This window comes from Natator depressus, chromosome 12 (assembly GCF_965152275.1).
Source record: "Natator depressus isolate rNatDep1 chromosome 12, rNatDep2.hap1, whole genome shotgun sequence".
Classification (NCBI taxonomy): Eukaryota; Metazoa; Chordata; order Testudines; family Cheloniidae; genus Natator; species Natator depressus.
In genome coordinates, this window is record NC_134245.1 from 21186573 (window position 1) to 21209158 (window position 22586).

Sequence of the window (22586 nt, forward strand, 5' to 3'; positions counted from 1 at the left end):
GAATGTTTGTGCTATTACTTCTACTCCGAGTGAATATAAGATTTAATATGCAGAGAAATTACTGCATTAACCTTTCATCTATCTACAGAGCGAGTTTTAAGCTTGCAAGTGAAGAGTTTAGCAATTTTGATACTGCAAATTATGGCAGCCCAGTCAGTACAGGATTTGTTATATTAATTGAAGAAAGGGAACTGAGGATCCAGCAAGGAAAGGCAAAAACAAAAAAAAATTTTTTTCACAAACTCATATATCAATATTAGTGACTTGTCTAAAATTGCTGAAGATGTTCTAAAACTGACGCCAATGAAGGGAGTTATATTAAAGTGTTTACATTTTCTTCACCAGATTTTTTAAAATGTATTTGTGACGCTGTTTCAGTTTTATCCCTAAAGGCTTCAATGTATAACTCCTTACACAAAGGAAACAAAATTCCCCCTGCTAAATATTCATTTAAGCTCCAGTATAGTCAAATAACGGAATGTTTGACAGTGGCTTTAAGAGAACTACAGATTACTTTTGTACCCGATCCCTCTACCAAAATGTTAATCTCTAGCTTCCCTATCCCAGCCATTCTACACAAAGCCCTACGGCTAGTCCTTATCCTCTCCTGCCACTCTAACCACATCACACTCTAGTCGCCTTAATTCTGTCACTTATTTCCTGTTGTATTTTCAGTAAGTGCTCAGAGCAGTTTGTGCTGTAGAATGCAGATCTCAACTGGGGATCTACGAGCAGGTTTCAGGGCCGGCGCTAGACTCACTGGGGTGCAGGGCAGAGAGACTAAGGAGCCAAAGCCTATGTCCCGCCGCGTGGGCCTCAAGCCAAAACCTGCACCCTGTCAGATTTACACAAAGGAAATAATATTCAGTTTTTTATTTTTGTGCCTATGTTATCTTTTTTTTTTTAATATTATATGTGTGTGTTTAACTGTATAACTATCAATTTAATATATATTTTAATCTACTAGATATGCAGAAAAACAGTTGTGGCACAGGTGGGCTGTGGAGTTTTTATAGCATGTTGGGGGGCCTCAGAAAGAAAAAGGTTCAGAACACTTGCTGTAGAAGACGAAAAACAACAACAACTCATAGATCCTGACCCAACTATCTTACAGTCTGAGGCATCAGTCCAGAAAACTCTGCATGAGTAAACTCTGTGAAGCCAATGGCCTTCTTTGTAGGCACAGAGGTCTGCCTCCATGGAGCAGTTCGCCTGGTTTGGGTGTAAGTTTTTAACATCTCAGATTCTACTTTGGTCTCTGCCTCCAAGGCCATACATAACCTCATGCCCTCTTACAACTGACATGTCTCCTGCTCCTCACAGATTTCTTCTTAATACTCTCTTTCATCTCATTCTTTCACTTTCATGCTCCCGGCTCTCCTTCCCCACTTTTACCATGACTCCTTCTAGGTTTATCCATCCAATACTGTGCAAACTCTCCTTTACATTAAATGTTGTTCTGCATCTCATTTCTAGCTTTCTGTAATTTAAGATTACGCTCTTAGATTCAATTTTACTCTGCCTGTAAAGTACCATGTGAATTTATGATACTATATAAAAATAAACATATTCAAAATGTTACGCAGAAAATAAAAGTATTTCACAGGAGTGACTATTTATTCATTTAAGCCCTGTTTAAAGCCCAATCACTGAGACCCTGCATCATTGCCATGCCAGAAACTTGCACTCCAGTCAAGTCAAAGCAAAAAGTGCAGCAGCACATAGATACAGAGTGCAATGAAATGTTTAAAACATACCCTGACCTTTTAAAAGGACATGCACCCTGTTAAAAATCTGCTGAACTATGGAAATTATTACAACACCTGAGGTCCACAGAAATTCAGTCACTAGTACCTGCATTTTGTTGCCTTTGGCTGAGACTGGCCTTTCATATCTTCTCTTCTAGATATGTAAAGTAGAAGAGCACTAACTGCCAGGGGTATATCATGGGAGGGTTACACTTAGCAGAAATGGACACGTGCTTTTTGTACCCTGCATAATATACACAAAGGGGCCAGCACAACCAGAACAGGTTGAATCTGCTTAGAGGGGAAATGGAGGTGCTTGATCTGCTGCCTGGGCATACTCCATTCTCCAGTAAGTCCACAAAACAGAGCACTTTAATTATATTAAAATACAATATGTAGGGCAAACAAATATACCGCTTTGTCAGACTGGTTGAGCAATTTTATCAAAGAACAAAGCTGACAAGATGTTTGGCAATAACCAACTTATCTTAATCATATTAATTATTATTTGTGTTATCATAGTGCCTAAGAGACCTATTTATGGACCAGGAACCCATGTGGTAGGCACTGTACAAACATAAAACAAGAGAAGACAATCTAACTTCCTTAACTGGTCTGATTCTTCTAGGATTTGATTGCAGACATGCTTAAGTGATTGGCCCTGAGCTGCAAAGTGCCAATCCAGATTCTTCCAAAGCTCAGGAATACTGAGATCTAGATTATAAAAATTATAAAAATTGAGGCAATCTGCAAAATGTGGATCTAGGACTGAATTTCAAACCCCTTCTAACAATCTGTATGTCAGTCTGGATCCAGGTTTTGGCAAGAACTCTAACATAAATGTGATCTTGAAAATATTAACTCCACAGAACCAACATTTGTCGTACTCTGACATAGCAATATCTTTATGCAAAAATCAAAATAGAAGGAAGAAAAATGAAACTTACAACTCCAGCATCCTTGTAAATCTCAGCCTCATGACAGGCTTGATCAGTGATCTGGGTCAATGGCAAACTGCTCTGTGGTGTCCCTGCAAAGAACAATAATGTTATATGCCATGATACAAGCAGAAATCAAAACAAAGTCAGAGTTAGATTAAGATTATTGCAAGCATTGACAGAACTGCCAAAGTAGGCACAAACTGGCAGAGTAAATAATGTGAGTAGTAGGCTGTTGCATAATGTCTCATACCTTAATGGTATCTTGTCCCTAGTAGAACTTGATTGACATGGTTTGACTACTGAGTTCCTAAAACTGGTTTAAAAGCCCTCATACTTCAGGAATATCAAACGTAACCTTACACTGAACCAGACCAGCACCTAGCTTGTCATTCTTGCCTGTAATTGTGATCACACCTCATTCTTTACCAGTGACAAAGCATGTATTTCAATCTGTGGCAATGTCACAGGCAACTACTCTGCACCAGTGATGGGAAATTAACAGGAAGAAGACCAAAGAAATTGACAGGAAGGGATGCTTGGTAGGGATTCTCCAACGATTCATGAGAAGTGGAGCTTAAATCTTGCATGACAGTTTTCCCAGAGGCACACAAACAGGAATGATGCACAGGAGACAATTTAAAAACTGCACTGGTGCTAAAAGGAAGGTTCTCACTACACAGGACTGTATCCAAGACACAGAGATACAACTACAATTGCAAACTGTTGCAAAATAACTCACTGATGAGTAACGGACAAAAAGCAGTGAAGTCTGCTGTTTTTCTGTCTGTTCTCCCTAAAGGTAAGATGAAGTCCAAAAACTTTCAAGTGTCCTCTGATATTTTTGTGCCTAACTTTAGGCTTTATTTTCAGAGGTGCTGAACACTCACAATTCCAACAGAAGAGGCATTCAGCACCTCTGAAAATCAGGCTGTAGATGTCACAAATTGGGCAACCAAACTCAGAAGCCACTCTAAAAATACCGAGCCTAGTGGGTGCTCCACCTTCAATTTGTCTGCCACAGCCATAAGATCACTCTGGGCAGGGCCTGAAGAATTTGCCTGACACTGACTAGCTAATATTACTGATGCTCCATTGTGAAGTCAAGGGCAAATGTCCCAGTGAAAAACCTGCATGCTCAACTCAGCTATCAGGTTTCCAGCTAGGTCACTGTATCCTGACAAGAAACCCTGATCTTTTGTCTCCCACTCCCTCCCATAAATTCTCAATTCCCCCCAGCCACTCTCCAGCACCTTCCCTCCATGGGAATGGTGAGCTCAGCGACAAGGTTAACTTCCAATATTCCCTAAAAACAACAACAAGAAAACAAGCAAAAAACCCACACAACAACAGGGACTGCACTTCTTCTGGCTCCCTTCCCAAGAGCTCAGGTTGTGGGATCTTAAATGTCCCGCTCACCCAGGGCTACATGGGGATCTCATAAAATGTCACCTACTCTAACGTTCTGGACAGCAGAGCGAATCCAGCCAACAAACTTGTGCAACTTAAGTAAAGTCCAGGGAGCGCACTCCTACGCAAAGGCTGGATCTGGTTACACATAACAGCACCTGCTTATGTTGTGATCATATGGTGCATAGTGCATTTCTACCTTGCTAGATTACAGACATATGGAGGTAGGCAAGAGGCAGCAAGCTGGACAATGTGGAAGAATGTCAATATGCTAGCTCCACCCCACTTCTCTTCTGTACCTTGTTGCATGTTAAGAAATAGCAAACATGGGTTAGTGGGGTATTAAATCAGACTCACTGGACACAGGCTTATCTGAGCTGCAATCAGTATAAAACCTCTTTTTTACCTGGTAATGCCCCCACATGCACCATCCCAATGACAACTGATTTTAATCGCCCAAAGAGCTTCAGAAACTTCATGACCTATGGGAAAACAGACAGGGGGTGTCAGTCAGTCAGTCCCGGGGGGGCAAGCTCTGAACGCTCCTGTGGTTCACCACTGAGAGGTACAGCCCCGAGTGACGGCGGCAACCCAGGGAAGGGAAGAGATGCGATTTAAAGTGGAAAGTCGGGTTGTCCTGACCCAGGGCAGGCAAAGCCCACACAGGCGGGCGCCCCAGGCAGCTCCCCCCAGGCTCTTCCCCTCCCAACGCAGGGAGCGTCCGGCCCTCAGCCCTGCCCTGGCCGCTCCCCGTTACCTGGGCAGGGCCTCCCGGAGAAGCCCCGCGGCGCGACCCCTCGGCCTGGCCCGGCCCCGCCGCCGTGTTTACATCCAGGGGAAGCCACGCTGCTTCCTCCCGCTTCCGCGTCGGGGCCGGCGGCTCCGCCCCTGCACCCGCAGGCCCCGCCCGAGCCGGCTGCCCGCCGAGCCGGGTGGCCGCGCAGCCTGGGCCCCCGCGCCTCCTCTCCTGCCCCCGGGCCAAGCCCCCTGCGCCCCGCCGCCTCCCCGCGCAGACCCCGCCCCGGCCGGCTCCCGGCGGGGCCCCGCGCGGGGCCACGTGTGCGGCTCCCGGGCAGGGAGGAGGCCCCGCGCCCTCTCATTTAAATGTCCCGCTCGGCCGGGGCCGCTCTCTGCGCAGGGACGGGAGCGACCGCGCTGTGAGGCAGGAGGCGCCCAGCGGAGCCCGCCCGCGCCTCGCTCCCCGCCCGCCCTGCCCCGCGCCCCGTCCGCAGCCGCCGGGCAGCGCCTCGCACAGGGCACCCTCTCCCCGGGGTAAGGCGGGGGCGGGCGGCGAGGGTCGGGTGCCTGTGCCCGGGGCTCCCCCTCGGCCATTTCCTGGAGGTGCCCCAGTGAGGGGGCAGGCGAGGGGGGGTGGGGAGGTCCCGGCCCTATCCGATCCCCCCCACCCCCATGCACCCCCCATCCGACCCCGGCGGACTCCGCTCGGGTCCCCCCGCCCGGCGATGAGGGCCACCGCCGCCCGCGCGTCCGGAGCCCTTTGTGGGGCTGGGGAGCTGCAGCTGCTGCCGCCTTCGCCTTTGTGAGGCAGTGACCTGCCCCCCCTAACCCTCTGCCTTTCCCTCCTCCTAAGGTCGGAGCCAGCCTCGCCCCGTCCCATCCAGGCACCATGCGCAGGGAGAGGTGAGTCTCTCTCCCCAGCCCCCTGCAGGGCGTGTGGGGGGTATAAGTGGGGTAGGCCACGATCTCCATTAGGCAGATCCCAGAGGAGACTCCCTCGAGGGGTTTATGGCCCTGTATCTCTCTTTCTTGGCAGTGACTACGTGGATGAGAAGGTTCCCCCCAAGGGTGAGGGTGCTGCTGATCTTGCCATGCGAGCCCGAAAGAGGAAAGCTGATGTGGCCACTGTAAGTACAAAATGGCTCACTTTGATCCTCTAGGGCTAAGTCCTGCTCTGTCATTCCAGTGTAAATGTGGATTCTCTTTGCTGAACTATTTGGACCATGGCCTCTGGTGCCCTTGCTGGATTGTGAATGTCCATGTGGCATTTGGAGTGTACACTAACTGGGTCAAGTGCTGTGCTCTGTCACACGGGCGTAATGTGCCCGGAGCAGCAACTGGATTTACACCAGTATGATTCAGAGTGGCAGCGTTTGGCCTGGAGTCTGTATTCTTGTTAGCACATGGCTCTCTTTTCTTCCCCCCCCCCCAACTGTAGTTCTTACAGGATCCTGATGAAGAAATTGCTAAAATGGAAATGAACAAGAAAAAGCAATATGAAAGCCAGGTAATTGCTTTGGCTGTGGATACATAGTTACTGATACTACTGTAATTTTTTTAATTTATATAGTTTTCTTGGAACGTAGAGCATTTCATCAACTCTGTACCTACATCACCACTAGCATGCTGCATGGTAATGGGGGAGGGGAGACTTTTGTCCAGGGACACTAAGAGAAACCCCCTCCCAATTTACACAAGGTGACATGGGATCTTTAACATTCTCATAAAACAGATGAGGTCTGTCCGAATTCTTGTGGTATTACTATAGCATGACTAAATGTCCTGGTTTGCATGGGCTTCATGTATTAAGGCCTTAATTTTGCATGGGTAGATAGCTGCACAGAACCCCATTTACTTCATTAGAGAGTTAGGACACATGTCCTATCCACTTCCATATAACTGGCAGTTTGGACCCTCTTGCAGCTGTCTCCCTACTTTAAATATGAATGTGGAAAAGAGGACATCTGTATTCCTCCTCCAGCCCATTAATGGTTTGTTGTTGCTGTGACACTGAATGTTTTCTGAGTGCCAAAAAATCAAAAGGTGCACAGTTAGGATTTGGAAATTTTATGTTGTATACTAGGGGATGTACACTTCCGTGGCATTGCTGGGACTGAAGCTTCTAGGTAAGGCATAGTAATCTCTATAAAGGCACTAAGGGTTGTTCAGATAGACAGCAGTAACTGGCCTAGGAGAGGTAGAGATTAGGAGGAGAAACAATGTCTTAGCAGGCAGTGCTAGCTTTCTAAATCTCCCTGTGATAATATTAAGATAACTTAATTTTGATTTTTAACCGTTAGTATTCTAAACTTCATTTGTTTGTTCCATTCCACTTCCATTCTTCCTTTGTTTCACAAACTTGGGTATGCTATCAGTTACTGCCCCACACTTCCATACACGATATGAGATGTGTACTGAGTTTGTGAGGTTTCACTCACTGTACACCTTTAAGGTATGTGCAGATTAAATTTGGCTGAGGCATGAAGAAATAGAATATACATACATGCTCTTCCTTGTTAGGATTTGAGCTAATTAATGCACATGTAGGAGGATATTTAAACTACAAAAGTCATGAGTGGGGAATACAGTACCCTGTTCATTCAGTAATAAGGTTACTTATGCATAGGGCCCTACCAAATTCACAGCCATGAAAAACACGTCACGGACTGTGAAATCTGGTCTTTTGTGTGCTTTTATCCTATACTATACAGATTTCACTGTGGAGACCAGTGTTTCTCATATTGGGGGTCCTGAGGCAAAAAGGAGTTGTGGGGGAGGGGCACAAGGCTATTTTAGGGGGGTTGTGGTATTGCTACCCTTACTTCTGTGCTGCCTTCAGAGCAGGGCGGCTAGAGAGTGGTGGCTGTTGTCCGGGCACCCAGCTCTGAGGGCAGCACCCTGTCAGCAGCAATGCAGAAGTGAGGGTGGCAATCCCATACCATGCCATCATTTACTGTTTCGCTACTGCCTTCAGAGCTGGGTGGCCAGACAGCAGTGGCTGCTGAATGAGGGCCTAGCTTTGCAGGCAGCAGTGCAGAAGTAAGGGTGGCAATACCATACCGTGCCATCCTGGCAGTGGCAGTGGCTCTGCCTCAGAGCTAGGCTCCAGCCCACCAACCGCCTCTCTCCAGCTGCCAAGCTCTGAAGGGAGCACTGCTGCCAGCAGCAATGCAGAAGTAAAGGTAGAAGTAGTGCAATCACCCCTATAATAACCTTGCGACCCCCCCCCCCCACACCTCCTTTTTGGGTCAGGACCCCTACAATTACAACACAGTGAATTTCAGTTTTAAATAGCTGAAATGATTAAATTTATTCTTTTTAAAATCCTATGACCGTGAAATTGACCAAAATGGACCATGAATTTGGTAGGGCCCTACTTATGCATAATGCGGTGCATCTAACCAGAAGTGGCAACTGCAAATTTGAAGACTGAAGTGCTACATAACAGATGGACATCATTGTTTGGAATGGTCTCTGCTTGTTGCAACCACATATACTAGTTATCACTCAACATATTAAGCAGGGCTCAAATGGTGAGCGTTTAATGAGGGGATCTCTCCTTCCCGTCTGTCTTCCTTTTATGCAGTATATTAAACTAATTTCTCACTTTTGACAAGGGGGAGCTGTCTGTCCTTCATTACAATTCCTTTTCTCCACCCTCCCTAAAAAGCATCCCTCAATTTGAGGTGTTTTTTTAAATATATATTACACAGTAGCTACTTACTAATAAGCTCTAATAACATGTACCCAGATATTTATCCCCTCTCCCGAAAATGGCAGTAGAAAGAAAGTTGAAATGTTTAGTATAAAATGCTCTTACTGTAACTCTTCTTATTCCAGAACTAGAAATGGAATTACAGTCCTGTCTTAACATGAAAATTAGATTTTTTTTTTTAAAATAGATGCTGGGACAATTCCTTCATGAATGATTGACTTATTGAAATACAGTTAAAGCACCAATTCCTGAAGTGTAAATTAAAGACTTAGCTTTCTGTAAACCCACTTGGCGTTGATAAGGCCCTGCAACTCTGTAGTTCATAAATAAGAGGTACCTGAGTATCAGTCTGTACATTGAGAGGATTCTGTGGATACTTTGTTATAACAGTTATCCTTTGACAAATCCATGAAGCTAACATTTGGTTGCACAGCAGCAGCTCTTCGGTATGTGGTGTGACACAAGCTATTCTCTGATATAAATTGCCATAGGCCACTAATGAGACTGTGTGCAGTTCCACCAGGAGTAGAGCAAGCTTGTATGATTGCTAGTGAGAAAGCAAGATGGTGCACAATAATAGCATAGCAAACTTCAGTGTGCAAGTAGCCTTAAATCCTGTGCAACATACACTGCATTACATAAATACATTGCATTAAATAAACTATTGTATACTAGTTGAAGCTCCATTTTGCTCCATGTATAAAGTATCACTCTCACATCCCACTTATGGCATGTTAATACCCAATTCATTAGTTTGTTTCTGTTGAACGTAAGGCCCGAGCTTTTAATTAGGATGATGTTACCCTTTATGTAATGAAAGGGTGGTTATATCAGGCTGATGGAAGCCAAGTACTGCAGGAATTCTGTATTTGGTTTTGAAGTAAGATAACAGGCACTGTTCTCAATTCTCAGCCTGATTTTGGTCGTAACTAACATGCGTGCTGATACATTAGCAGGATGTTTTGTGAAACAAAGGTCCTTTAAACTGAAATTATTTTTTCACACAACATACCAAAGGGAGACCCGGATGATGAGCTTAGTCGCCAACGTTATCTTGGTTATAAATTATGTTGACTATCAAATTTAGGGTTGGGAATTGAAGCATTAATCACAATGATCCCTTCCCTTGTCTGACTTCTTTAACATTTCTCTTCATTTTTTGAAGCTGGCTGGTAGAACTGTCTTGTCTATCTTTCCTGTGCCATAATACTTGACTCTAGTGCAGTGGTTCTCAACCTACTTATCATTGTGGGCCACATCCAATACTGCCTGTATAGCTCTGAGGATGTCATATGGGCCGCAGCTGTATGTTGATTGGGTCGCAAGCGGCCCATGGGCCCGCAGGTTGAGAACCACGGCCTAGTGCCTTCAGTGAATGAAACTAACTAGAATTACATTATGTGTCACTTTCTATAGGCAAATTGCAGGAGAACAGCATTATTCCTTCAGCTTCAGGCACTAGTTGCTAGCACATGCTGGGTTTTGCGGAGTTGGGGAGGGCTAAGTTTATATCCCTCTTTCTCTTCCGATCCCACCTTCATGTTTGGTAACTTCAGCTTCAATGCTGATGATCCATCCAACCTTTTGCTTCTTATTTCCTCTTTCCCTCAGTAGTTCTGAGTCAACCTCCTACATACAGCCGTGGTCTAGACTTTATTTGGTGCTGTACATTGCTGCTTGTTCACTCATGGCTAGATTTCTTCATCTGCCTTTGCTGTTTGTTTTGTTTTTTGTGTGTCCTATTACCGCCAAGCCATTAACTTTCTTGAGTTCTCCAACTCCTCCTTCCTGTTGATATAGATACAGGTTTTTTACCGCAGCCATCATAGAAGTATCTGAGCCTTGCCAAAGAACTTCTTGGACCTCACATATAAAACCACTCCTCTTCCACACTAGATTCTTTGGCTTCCCTTTCTTGCTGAATCCTGATCTTGGCTTACATCCCAGTTCAGCTCCTGCTCCAGCATTGCAGAGTGCCTTTGGAGGAGCCCACGAACCATAGGATTTCCTTTGCTACGCTGCCAAGATTTTCAGCTGCACCTGCCATCCTGGGTACAAGGGTGGGGTCCCTGCAGAGGAGCCGATTGCAGCTCCAGGATTTGGGGACTAGTTACTTTATGCAAACCTAAACTAAGTTTGGCAAAAATTGAACTAGTTTTTCTACCTAAGCCTTTACCCATTTCCCCCTCCCCCCCACAAATGGCAACTTGACAGTCCACTCAGTTGATGTAATACAACTTTTTTGATACATTTCCTCATCTGAAATTGGTGCTGTCACAAAATCTGTAGCTGTCTCCATCTCCCCTGCAAAAACCCTTATCTAAGCAATAATAATCCCTCACTTCAATGATTATAACCTCTTCTTCCTCACTAGCTTGCTAGATGGTCATCTTGCTTCTCTTTAGCCTATTTAAAATGCTGCCTCTTATGATAATGTACCTTGCTTGCTGCTCTGACCACACCTAGCCCCTCACCTATCATTTCACTCTTAAACATCATTTTGCTCTTAAATCTTAGAGGTCCTCTCATTCCAATCCTGTTGAGGTTTACTTATTTTTTTACTTAAAAACACCTGCTGTACTTCAGTGCACTGATGAATTGCATTGCCTTTTGTTGTTCCCCTTTGCCCTCATTTTGTCTACATGTTTAGATTGTGAGCTCTCTGGGGCAGGGGCAGGGGCCTTGTCTTTCTGAGGTGCCAAGCATGTGCCACGTTATACAGAAAGTGTATAATTCTCCTTCCTTAACTCTTATCCAAACCACAGTCTGTTTGATTAACTGCACTCAAAGGACTGTCATCCATGCCTGCCATGTAATTGGAGAACAAGGTGTACCTAAAATGTAACTTAGAGGAAGGACAAAAAATTAAGTGCTGATGTGACACTTTAAACTTTCAGTTCATAGGGAATCTACTGCCATCTTACTCTGAATGATACATCTTTTCCCCCCAGTTAAATAGTAACACAAACCGCACTGGGATCTTAGACATAGCTATGCACATGCCTGTGACAGATTTGCATGCACAATTTTGAGACCTCCTTTTTGAAGAGGAAAACTGCCTAGCTTTTTCAGTCAGTGGCTCAAATAGTACAAAGCAATTTTCACTATGAATAAACCAAAACGTGGTTATGAGCATTCTGAATCTAGTGCTGGAAAGCGTTGTTAGTTGTGACAAAGGCAGACTAAAAACCCAGGTTTGGAACTGATTCATAAGTCTTTTTATTTTTAACTTGTAAAAACAAGTGTTTTCTATTTAAAGCAGGTTGAGGACTTGCTGAAGCTTTTTGACCCTGCCACTGATACAAATTGCATTCCTTTTTCAGTAAGATGGCTGCCTCCAGTACTAGGTCAAATGCCAAGTTTTAGTAAAAATAAAAATAAATGTGTTTATTCATGGTAATAGGATTTTCTTTCTTTGTGAACTTTCAGAACATTGGGCTAAGCAAAATGGGTTCTGTCTTTCTTTAGGAACTGGTGTGATAACTTTATACCAATGTCTTGCTTTTTTAAAATCTAGTTTGCCAAGATAAGCCTTCTTTAAAGAAAAGTAGCATTAAGTCTGTGTCCTGTTCCAAATACATAAATAACAAGTTATAATAGCTGGAATGTCAGGTGTCTACCATTTGCAGATTTGTTAGTAATCTATTCTGTATATGAATGGACTAGCTATTATGAGTTTGTTCGTTCTTTTCTAAGAGGGAACATCCTAGGGCAAATAAAATGTATACAAAGTCATTTTCATATATCTGAAGTGATGGCAAAAGGTTAGCTTTCTGCTTAACCAACTTCACAAGATGAGCAGTCAATAACCTCTGAATCTTGAAAGACAAAACAAAATCAGCATTCCTCCTCTGCTGTGTTCATTACCAAGGAAATTTTGCACAAAAGCAGCCTCTTTGTCTGGGAATCTCATTTGCTTATTCCTCACCTGAGTCCTAATCCTTGATTGTCGTCTTAGCATATGTGCAACATGCCTCATGTGGCACGTGACCAGCATTCATCACCGAATTTGGTCTGCTGGCATTGGATCATTAGTGCCTGGCCCAGGCCAGGGAATCTGGCTGGGATTGTGATGCCATAAACCAAAGGATTAGAACTTCAGGTGGGGAATAAGTGATGCGACTCCCAGACAAAAATCCTATTTTCACACAAAATCTCCTTCCATCCAAAACATCGCGACAGAACTCTTTATAGAGAACACTTGTCTTTCTGTGGGACATCTGTGACCTTCAATCCCAAAATATGAAAGGTAAATGACTTGTTTTAAGCTCAGCAATTGAAAGTCTTTCTTCGTGTGAAAATACACCTTTAAACTTGTTCTGAATTTTAGCTGCCTACAGGAGTGATCACCTCTCTGACCTAATGTGTCTTGTGTGGAGTCTGTGTGCATTAATAGCCCTAGAAACTATAAAACCAGTTATAGTGCAACATTTTTTTCTTTCCTTTAATAGCCATCTTGGAATAAGGATGTCCAGAAAAGTCCCCATATGCTGATTCCCACACCAGATAAAGATGAGCCAGTTAATATTGGCTTTTCTCATTTTGTACACCTCAGACTTAGTCCATCTAGAACTTCACCGCTACCAATTCTGGGGTAATTGTATTTCATTCCCCCTTCTTTGTCTGTCCCATTCACCACTTAACAGTTGATACTTAACATGTTTATATTTTTTCCTTAGCTGGGCAAATAGAGATGATGTATGGAAAAACATGCTAAACAAAGAACAGACGTATGTGAGAGAGAAACATTATATGCAAAAGCACCCTCTCTTGCAACCTAAAATGCGAACAATTCTTCTAGACTGGCTAATGGAGGTGAGCTTTGCTGTTCTTGTTAACACTTTACGTGTGCTGTAGGTAGGTATAGAGATGCCCTGAATAACATGAATTTTTCTAAAAACCTAGTATGATCTGATTTTCATGCACTTTACATAATGCATAAAGCACCAGAATATTAGTGGAACTTGTTTACTCAGTGCACATCTAAGAAATTTTACCAGAGTGTTGGCACCAAATATGTAGAACTTAATGGTTCCAAGTTTCAAGTGTGCAGTTTGATAATTTCATATCTAATATAAGGATAGTTTATCAAACTTATACTCAGTGAATGTGAATGCCTACTTCTGCCTGGAACTTACATGAAACGTTTTACTTCAGCATTTTGTGTTCTAGACTAAAGCAAAACAAATGAAGATGAAATTATGGTGGAGGGGAAGTGATGGTGTGTGTAGAGAAGTTGGGAACCCTGATGTAATGCTTAATGTGTCATAATTCTAATAGTTTCAGCGTATACTACGTGATATGCAACTGTTTCTAACATGATAATCTTAGAATTGAAAAGATGCTATTTTTAAACATTCTTGTTGCACAGTATCTTCCTGTTGGCCACCTACTGGCTTAGAAGACTGAAGAGTTCTTCTCAGTCACAACCAACTTGTGAGAATTTTTTTTTCCGTTACGAACTCTGGGGAGGCTACATATTTTTGAAAATGAAGACCTGATGCTCTGGTCTTGTAACATGCATGCTTTCCCGTGTGTGTGTGTGGTTTTTTTTGTTGGTTGTTTTGTTTTACACACTACAGCCTTGTCCCACCGATGGATGTGCCATACTACACTGACATAACTCCACTTACGTAAGCCCAATATAAGCGCTCTCATGGCAGTGTAGTTAGGGCAATGCAGTGTCTGTGCAGACATTGTGTGAAAATTGACAAGAAAGCCAGGCAGTTAGAGCCCAGCTGCCTCTGGCTCCCCACTCCCAGTTGGGCTACTGCCCAAAGGCTCCCTGCTTAAGGAGCCGAGAAGCCTGGATAGCTGCTCTTCCACTCCTGACTGGGAGCAGGGAGGCAAGAGCCTGGGGGGCTGCTGGGCTCCGAGCAGAGAGCTGCATGAAGCTGAGAGCCCTGGCTCTCATCCCCTCATGCTGCCCCTCTTCAGCTGGCATCAGCCACCGCAGTAATTATTAGGATTGAAGGGTCACAGATGTCCCATGGAAAGACATCACTGCGGTGGCTGTAAGTTGACCTACCATAGGTCAACTTACGGCTGTAGTGTGGACATGACACCACCCTTCTTACCCCATATTTGATTTCAGCTCTTTTTATATTAAAACTACTGTATGAAATATATCCCTAGATTTGTCTTATTAAATGTTATACGCTGCTTGAGACAAAACCCCCATTGTAGGTACATGAGGTGGTTTGATACCTACAAGGACTTGTATGTACTCTGTGCTTTCCTTATGAATATGCATTACTGTTTATCTCTTGCAGGTTTGTGAGGTCTACAAACTTCACAGAGAGACTTTTTACTTGGCACAAGATTTCTTTGATCGGTTTATGGCAACACAACAAAATGTTGTAAAAACACTGTTGCAGCTTATTGGCATTTCATCTTTATTCATAGCTGCAAAGCTTGAGGTAAAAGTCTTTAGCTTCTACCTAAACATAAGTGGCTTGGAAATGCTTGCTTCTTTTCTGTGCTAGGCACATCTTTGCTTTATGGAAGTCATTGAGGGGAAAAGAATTTTTGGAGGAGTTTGTAGGAAGAAAGAAGACTCCACTCTTGCTACAATTCCCCTCTGGCCCATTTTACCCTATATAAGGTTACATCAGAATATGCCATTCCTTTGTACTCCTAGGAAATTCAAAAACTGAGGTCAAGTTAGTTACCTTGGGTTTTAAGGTTGGTCGCTGGATACAGAGACCACTTCTAAGTACTCTACCAATAAAGAACATAACTGACATTGGAACAAGATGACCTAACTCAGGAGTTATCCCTCAATTATTTGAATAACTCAACTGTTAAAATAAGTGACTTTCTCCTGGTTTTAACTCTTAAAGGTGAAGATGAATAGAAATCTCTGGAATGCATTTGATTCTTTAAGGTATTCTTCGGCACACATCCTTGCTCTGCTTCTAAATCATAAGGCCTCATCAGATATTTATTTATTTATTTTTAAGTGTGAGTAAGGTAAAGTTTATACCTGTCAATTGAGTGGAAGGTTGGGGAAGCCAACTTGTCTGAAAAAACAGATATGTTAAAAGAGCATTTAAATTGTTAAGCTAAATTGGGGTTAATGTCCGTTTCTTCCTCTCCCCACTGCCTCTTTTAACAAGCCAAATTTAGACCAAATATATCCCATAACCTCTAGAGATACATCCTCATACCACATCTGCATTGGGCACCAGGTTTATAATCCTACATTTGGGAAACTAGAATAGGTCATTGGCCGTGTTGTTCCTAATATTTCTTCTAGAGGGCTAATCCTCTTGTAATGTGACACAAAAATAGACCACCCCCCCACCCCCACCCCCGCGCTAAGATTGGAACCTGGCCCCTAGAAAATGTGGTGGCACACTTTTTTTTTTTTTTTGGTTTTTTTTAAAGGCTGAATAAACATTTTTAGGAATATGCAGGTGTTATCTCTCCATGTATGCAGTAGGAATACAGAGGCGAATTTGTGAGGTGGTGGAATAACTGACGTGAAGATCTTGATGTGAGCTCTGAGAATATGCATTGTATCCCTTGCAGTCAAACTCTATTTTGGACTTGGACTGATAAATCAAAAATGGAAAACGAAGACTATGAACAAGAAATTTGCTATTTGGGAAGCCATTTTTTATCACTACCATGATTCATGAGAGTCAACAAACACTTGGGCTCCAATGAGATTTTAAAAAGAAAAGGAGTACTAGTGGCACCTTAGAGACTAACCAATTTATTTGAGCATAAGCTTTCGTGAGCTACAGCTCCGCACTGCATTTAGCCATATGGAGTGGAGCTGTAGCTCACGAAAGCTTATGCTCAAATAAATTGGTTAGTCTCTAAGGTGCCACTAGTACTCCTTTTCTTTTTGCGAATACAGACTAACACGGCTGCTACTCTGAAACATGAGATTTTAGTTTTACACAACTTGAAATGTTCAGTTTTTTTACATGTGGAATATCTACATTCTACTTGACTTATATTTTTGATCTTTTATCTTTCAGGAAATCTATCCACCAAAGTTGCACCAGTTTGCTTATGTTACAGATGGAGCTTGTGCAGAAGATGAAATCCTCAGCATGGAATTGATCATTATGAAGGTAGTTATAAAATTGTATCGTTTACATTTCTGTAAGGACCAAAACATGGTGTGATTGACTTCAGCAGAGATCTGCAATTAGTGTTGTAATATTCTGGTAGAGTAATATTTTCCTGTAGTTAAAACTAGTGCCTTATAAGATGTAGAAATTGCATACTTCTCAAATGTTACAGATAAAGTGGTTTGGTTAGGTTTTTTTTTGCATGGGAAAGTTCAGGTTCACTGGGAAAAAGAACATTGTTTTCTTTGCACTGCTACCATAAATGGGAATGCAGTCTCCCACCAACACTAGGTAATGATGTAAAGAGTAAGATGCATATTCTAATAACATTTTCGTCAACATTTTTGTCAACTTTATATCTGTCTTTTTTAGGCTCTTAATTGGAACTTAAATCCACTGACAGTTGTATCGTGGCTAAATATTTACATGCAAGTTGCATATCTAAATGAGCTTTATGAGGTGTTGCTGCCACAATATCCCCAGCAAATCTTTGTACAGATAGCAGAGGTAAGGGTGACTTCGTCCCCAAACACCATGCATCTCATGTTAAGACTTGTCATTTGTAATATGAGATTGTCACATGTTAGGAGTCTGTCTTCTCCCTGTATAGCTTTTGGATCTCTGTGTGCTCGATATTGGCTGCTTGGAATATACATATGGAGTACTTGCTGCTTCTGCTTTGTACCACTTCTCCTCATCTGAACTGATGCAGAAGGTTTCGGGTAATTAACGCTTTCTAGTTGCAAATATTTGTCTGACAAGTAAGTTAACCTAAAGCTCACATAAGTATCTTTACCTTCCAGGTTATGACTGGTATGATATAGAAGAGTGTGTAAAATGGATGGTTCCATTTGCTATAGCTATCAGGGAAGCAGGAAGCTCCAAACTCAAGCACTTCAGAGGCATAGCTTCTGAAGATTTGCACAATATACAAACACATATAAACAGCTTGGATTTGCTGGTATGCTTTTTTTTTTTTTTTTTTTTAATCTTCACTTTGTGTAATCTCTAGAGGCAAAAACTACATATTCTCTTGCAGAGTATAGGAATTTTAAGGCTTTTTTTAAAATTTGTGACCTGATAGAGCAGGGGTGGGCAAACTTTTTGGCCTGAGGGCTGCATCAGGGTTTTGAAATTGTATGGAGGGATGGTTAGGGGAGGCTGTGCCTCCCCAAACAGTCAGGTGTGCCCCCCACCCCCTGGGACTTCTACCCCATCCACCTCCTATGCTCCCTGTCCCCTGACCGTCCCCAGTATCCTTACCCTGCCTGCCACCCCATCCAACGCCTCCTCTCATTCCTGACTGTCCCCCGGGACCCCTGCCCCATCCAACCGCCCCTTCTCCCTGTCCCCTGACTGCCCCTGGAACCCCTGCCTCTGCCTGCCTGCCTCCCTCCCTCCTTCCTGACTGCCCCCCCCCACTCTCCTCCCGGAACCCCTGCCCCCATTCAACCCCCTTTTTCCCTGCCCTCTGACCACCCTGACCTCTATCCACACCCGCGCCCCTTGACTACCACCCCAAACTCCCCTGCCCTCTATCCAGTCCCCCTGCTCCCTGCCCCCTTACCGCGCTGCCTGGAGCACCGGTGGCTGGCAGCACTACAGCCGCGCCGCCCGGCTGGAGCCAGTCACACCACCGCGCAGCACAGAGCACTGGGTCAGGCCAGGCTCTGCAGCTGCACTGCCCCAGGAGCTCGTCGCCCAGAGCATTGCACCGGTGGCACAGTGAGCTGAGGCTGCGGGAGGAGGGGAAACAGCAGGGGAGGAGCCAGGGGCTCAGGGGACGGGCAGGAGTGGCCCGCAGGCCATAGTTTGCCCACCTCTGTGATAGAGCAAATTCAGAAACTAAATGCCTTTAAAAAGTGATACCCAGTATATACTGAAGGACTTATACTTAAGAGTGCAGCTGATGACAAACTTGAGCTTAAATTGCAAGTTCCTTTAGGCAGAGACTGTCATATTTTGTGCTGTGCCTCGCACAAAAGGGCCACTCTTCAGATTGTGGGCTCTTGGTGATGGTGTAATACACAGAGCACTTGAAAGTAATTTGTATATATTATGTCAGAAACATACTACCGTCTTGCAAATTCTTGTCAAAGAAAGAAACAAAACCCCCTCTAATTTGGTTTTCCCCTAACTTGGTATCAGCTTTGGGATGCTTCAGATGTTGCATACTGGGCTTATTTTTTCCATAAGGATTATAGAACATAGAGCTTCCCCATTATGTTTGGAAAGATAAATAGTCTAATTTTAGGAAAGAAAACACGTCCCCAATTTGGATGACTGTTTTTGATTTATTTTTCAATGCTTTCTTTCTTTTTCTTTTTTCTTTTTCTTTTTCTTTCTCCGTCAGTGACTAAATTCTCACTATAGGCCAGTAAGATCAATATCTTATGGTCCCAAGGTTTGCTGGCAGTTGACTAGTTGAATAAGTCAAGCAATAATGTTTTAAGCAATTATAATATATAATAAATGTCAGAATATATTTGCTTGATGCAATTACAGCTCCATGTATCATAAACTGGAGTTAACTTTTTATTCACTAATTCTTTTATATTAAAAAGGTTTTGATTAAAATGTAGTAGATTATAAAAACACCTCTAAAGCTTAGTAGCAACTGAAATTCTGCTTTCTTACACCCTGGTAAGGTCTATATCTAATAGTGGTTAAGGGAATTCAAAATGCTGCTAACTTAGATCTATCCTGATTTACAGTGTCTGACTAGCAATATAATACATACATCTGATTACAGTAAAGTTGTTTGGTAGGTCTCTATAGGAACCTGCCAAATTGCACTCTGGACTCACATTGGTAATACTTTTAAGGCAAAGCTGCACACTGGAAAATTACCTAAATTGAAGAATTAGCGCTGCTGCGTTACACTCAGACTTATTCTGCTATCAGCTGGTTGTTCAGAGGCAGTCTTAGCTTTGAAGCAACTTCAGTGCTATGGTGTAAGAATTTTTAAATTGATAATAGGTTGGTGAAAACAAACTAGAGAGGTTTAAATGTGTGAATGATAGCTTTGGAAAAATAATGGGCATTTAAGTAATACCTCAAGTCTTTTGCATCTTTTATTAATATGCATGGCTGGAATATCAAAGTTGATTTTGTAACACGCTAACTTAAATATTACCTTTTTTACTTGTTCAGGACAAAGCTCAAGCAAATCAGGCCATGCTGGCTGAGCAAAATAGGACTTCTCCTTTACCCAGTGGTGTCCTCACACCACCACAGAGTAGTAAGAAACAGTCCACTGGGCTGAAGCTGATATGACTGCAAACTGTTTACATCAGAGACAATTTAGCTGAAGTGCCTGTTTTTGCTGGTTCTGAATCCTGCTCCATTATGGAAATGCTGCCAGTGAAGTTTATAAGCTTTTATGGATTCTAAAAAAGAAACTTGCATTTTTTTGTGACAGAAGAATCTTCTATATGAAAATTTTTATTAACTATTGATATTTTAAATAAATGGATCAAGTACACCAGCCACTTAAAAGAACGCCGAAGAGTGCTCCAAATGCTGCTAAGGAAGGTAATACTTGATGTGACCAACTGTTCAAAAAAAAAAAGGCTTGAAGTTAAAACCTGCAACTGTGTGTGTGTCTGTGTGTCTGTCTTTGGATATCCCGGGGTCATTTCACCTTGTGGGGGCAAATGGGCTTGAGAATGCTGCGGAAGACTACATTTTAGAGCCTCTTTGCAAGCTATTGGCTTACAACTGGATGACTTTTTAAAAACTCTTTACGTAAATGCTGCTATGTCTCTGTATATCAATTTTTAAATAAAAATGCTGTCCAAGACAGCTGGTTTTATGTGTATTTGTTGTATCAGTGTGGTAAAAGGTAGCTGTTTTGAAACAGAAAACATGGGGGAGTTAAGAAAGTAAGGATATCTTCTGTTACCACCAACTGCTTCCCTGCGAACTAAGTCTCTTTTTGGATACAGAAATGTGAACATCCAGAGAATGAAGTTGTGAATGCAACTGAAAACAGGGACTATTCATATTGTGTATTTTTTTCTCAAATATTTTGAATGACTACTTCTGGAAACTGATATTCTGCCTCCACATATTGCAGGGAGGAGGAGATGTAAACCAGCTTTTCAGTTCGTCCTGGCACTTGTTTTTCAAAATGTCAGTGAGCAGTTTCTACTGCAAATGTAATGCTGAAAATTCTGGGAGGCTTTCAGCATTACTCATGCTAGTTTCCCATAAACTAAGCAGAAGCAGCATGAAACTGAGGAATGGAATACAAGTTGTTTTGGGTTTTCATTAACGTCCTGGTGTTCAAACTAAAGCTTGCTGGTAACTCTGGTGTTTGGAAGTAATTTAGCATGTTGGGTGGGGGGGAATCTGATAAAATCTAAAGCCCTAATACATTGAAAAAAGCATAGACTTGATCAAGTCTTAAATAATGCTGCTTATGGTTAAACAATTCATTTTTATCTTCATGATGCTGTTCGGTCTCTTGAAAGATCCTTCTCTGAAAGGTTGTAAATTGGACGTTAAAGGAACAAGTGTAAATGTCAGCTGAACAATTTGGCAGCTACCAACTTGAAGTTCTTACTTCTGGCAGAGATATGACTGACAGTGAGGCCTGGACCTTATTGGAAGGAATGTTAGAAATGCTCATGAGTGGTGAAAATGCATGTAGCTTAGTACTACTCTTAAATATCCTCACACTCATTTAAAACCTGAACAAAAGGTATTTCAGAATTCTTACCTTGTAATTGATGAGAAATCAGTTTTTAATGCAAACCTTCCTGTCATTATTTCTAATGCTTTCTATAAAAGCTTCAGTATTAAGTAATGAGCATCATATACAAAACCCCCATTTGACTGTGTCATAAATATAAAGGAAGGGTAACAACCTTTATGTATGCAGTAACAAAAATCCCTCCTGGCCAGAGGTACTTACTTGTAAGGGGTTAATCAGTTAGTTTAATCTGATTGGCACCTGACCAGAAAGTCTAATGGAGAAAGAAGATACTTTCAACTCTGGGGCGGGGAGTTTTTGTTTGTGCTCTCTTTGTGGTGTGCTCTCTCTCAGGACAAAGAGAGAGACCAAGCAGGAAAAAAACTTCTCCTAAAAAGATACATCTAAAATTACAGAAATTGTAAGTAATAGCAAGGAAATGCATTAGATTATCTTTCATTTTATCTTGTGAATTTTCCCTATGCTAAGAGGTAATTTTATTCCTGTTTTGTAACTGGGAAGCAAAGTCAGAGGGGATCCTCTGAGTTTTAAATATTTCTGTTTACCCTGTAAAGTTATCTTCCATCCTCATTTTGCAGGTGTGAGTCTTTTACCTTTTTTTTTTTTTTAAATAAAATTCTTCTTTTAAAAACCTGATTTGATTTTCAGTGTCCTAAAAAACAAGGATTTGGTCTGTGCTCACTTTATTAACCTATTGGTTGGTATATTATTCTCAAGCCTCACCAGGAAAGGGGGTGAAGGGGCTTGGGGGGGATAGAGCTCCAAGTGGCCCCTCCCTGAATGTTCATTTAAATCACTTGGTGATGGCAGCAATACTGTCCAAGGACAAGGAAAGGAATTTGTGCCTTAGGGAAGTTTTTAACCTAAGCTGGTGGAATATAAGCTTAGGGGTTTTTTCATGTGAGTCCCCCATCTGTACCTCGGAGGGGGGAGGGAACCCTGACAGACTGCTTATAATAGGATGTTTACACTTTTAATTTAGGACTTTAATAGTCTGCCCTCTCCAATTGTGAAAAATTGAAGACCGTAGCAAACACAGCAAATGTGACAAGCACTAATTTTCAGTTTCAATTAGGAAAAAAATCTTTCTGGTTTGACATCCTAATGTTTGAGAATAAATGCAAATGTTCTATACCCCTATGGAAAGATACGTGGATAGAAGTAAGTTGTACCTCACGGAACTCAATTTCTATGAGCAGTTGTGTCTAGCCAAAATGAAGCCTGACTTTATAT

At 42.5% G+C, this 22586-nt stretch overlaps 2 protein-coding genes across 6 annotated transcripts in view; one reads left to right on the forward strand and one right to left on the reverse strand.

The window, feature by feature from the left end:
• Positions 1 to 4968, reverse strand: part of LOC141996853 (uncharacterized protein F13E9.13, mitochondrial-like) — a 38206-nt gene extending 33238 nt beyond the window's left edge. Inside the window, exons 1-3 of one of the 2 annotated variants that reach the window (XM_074969158.1) lie at positions 4854 to 4968; positions 4503 to 4578; positions 2696 to 2778 (exon numbers count right to left, since the gene is read on the reverse strand). In XM_074969158.1, coding sequence (XP_074825259.1) covers positions 2696 to 2778; positions 4503 to 4575 — 156 coding nt within the window. In that variant the 5' untranslated portion in view covers positions 4576 to 4578; positions 4854 to 4968. The remainder of the gene's footprint in view (positions 1 to 2695; positions 2779 to 4502; positions 4579 to 4853) is intronic. The other variant, XM_074969159.1, reaches the window with a different exon arrangement.
• Positions 4969 to 5305: 337 nt separating this feature from the next.
• On the forward strand, positions 5306 to 21862 carry CCNE1 (cyclin E1). 4 transcript variants are annotated; one of them, XM_074968689.1, is made up of 12 exons: positions 5306 to 5368; positions 5688 to 5737; positions 5871 to 5961; positions 6273 to 6341; positions 13001 to 13143; positions 13229 to 13364; positions 14822 to 14968; positions 16541 to 16636; positions 17009 to 17143; positions 17247 to 17358; positions 17440 to 17597; positions 19790 to 21862. In XM_074968689.1, exons 2-12 carry the CDS (start codon positions 5724 to 5726, stop codon positions 19910 to 19912), a joined length of 1224 nt encoding a protein of 407 aa, XP_074824790.1. In that variant the 5' UTR covers positions 5306 to 5368; positions 5688 to 5723; the 3' UTR covers positions 19913 to 21862. The 4 variants fall into 4 exon arrangements, with proteins under 4 accessions (XP_074824790.1, XP_074824793.1, XP_074824792.1 ...); XM_074968692.1 differs by lacking the exons at positions 6273 to 6341; positions 13001 to 13143; XM_074968691.1 differs by lacking the exons at positions 5688 to 5737; positions 6273 to 6341.
• Positions 21863 to 22586: the final 724 nt, after the last annotated feature.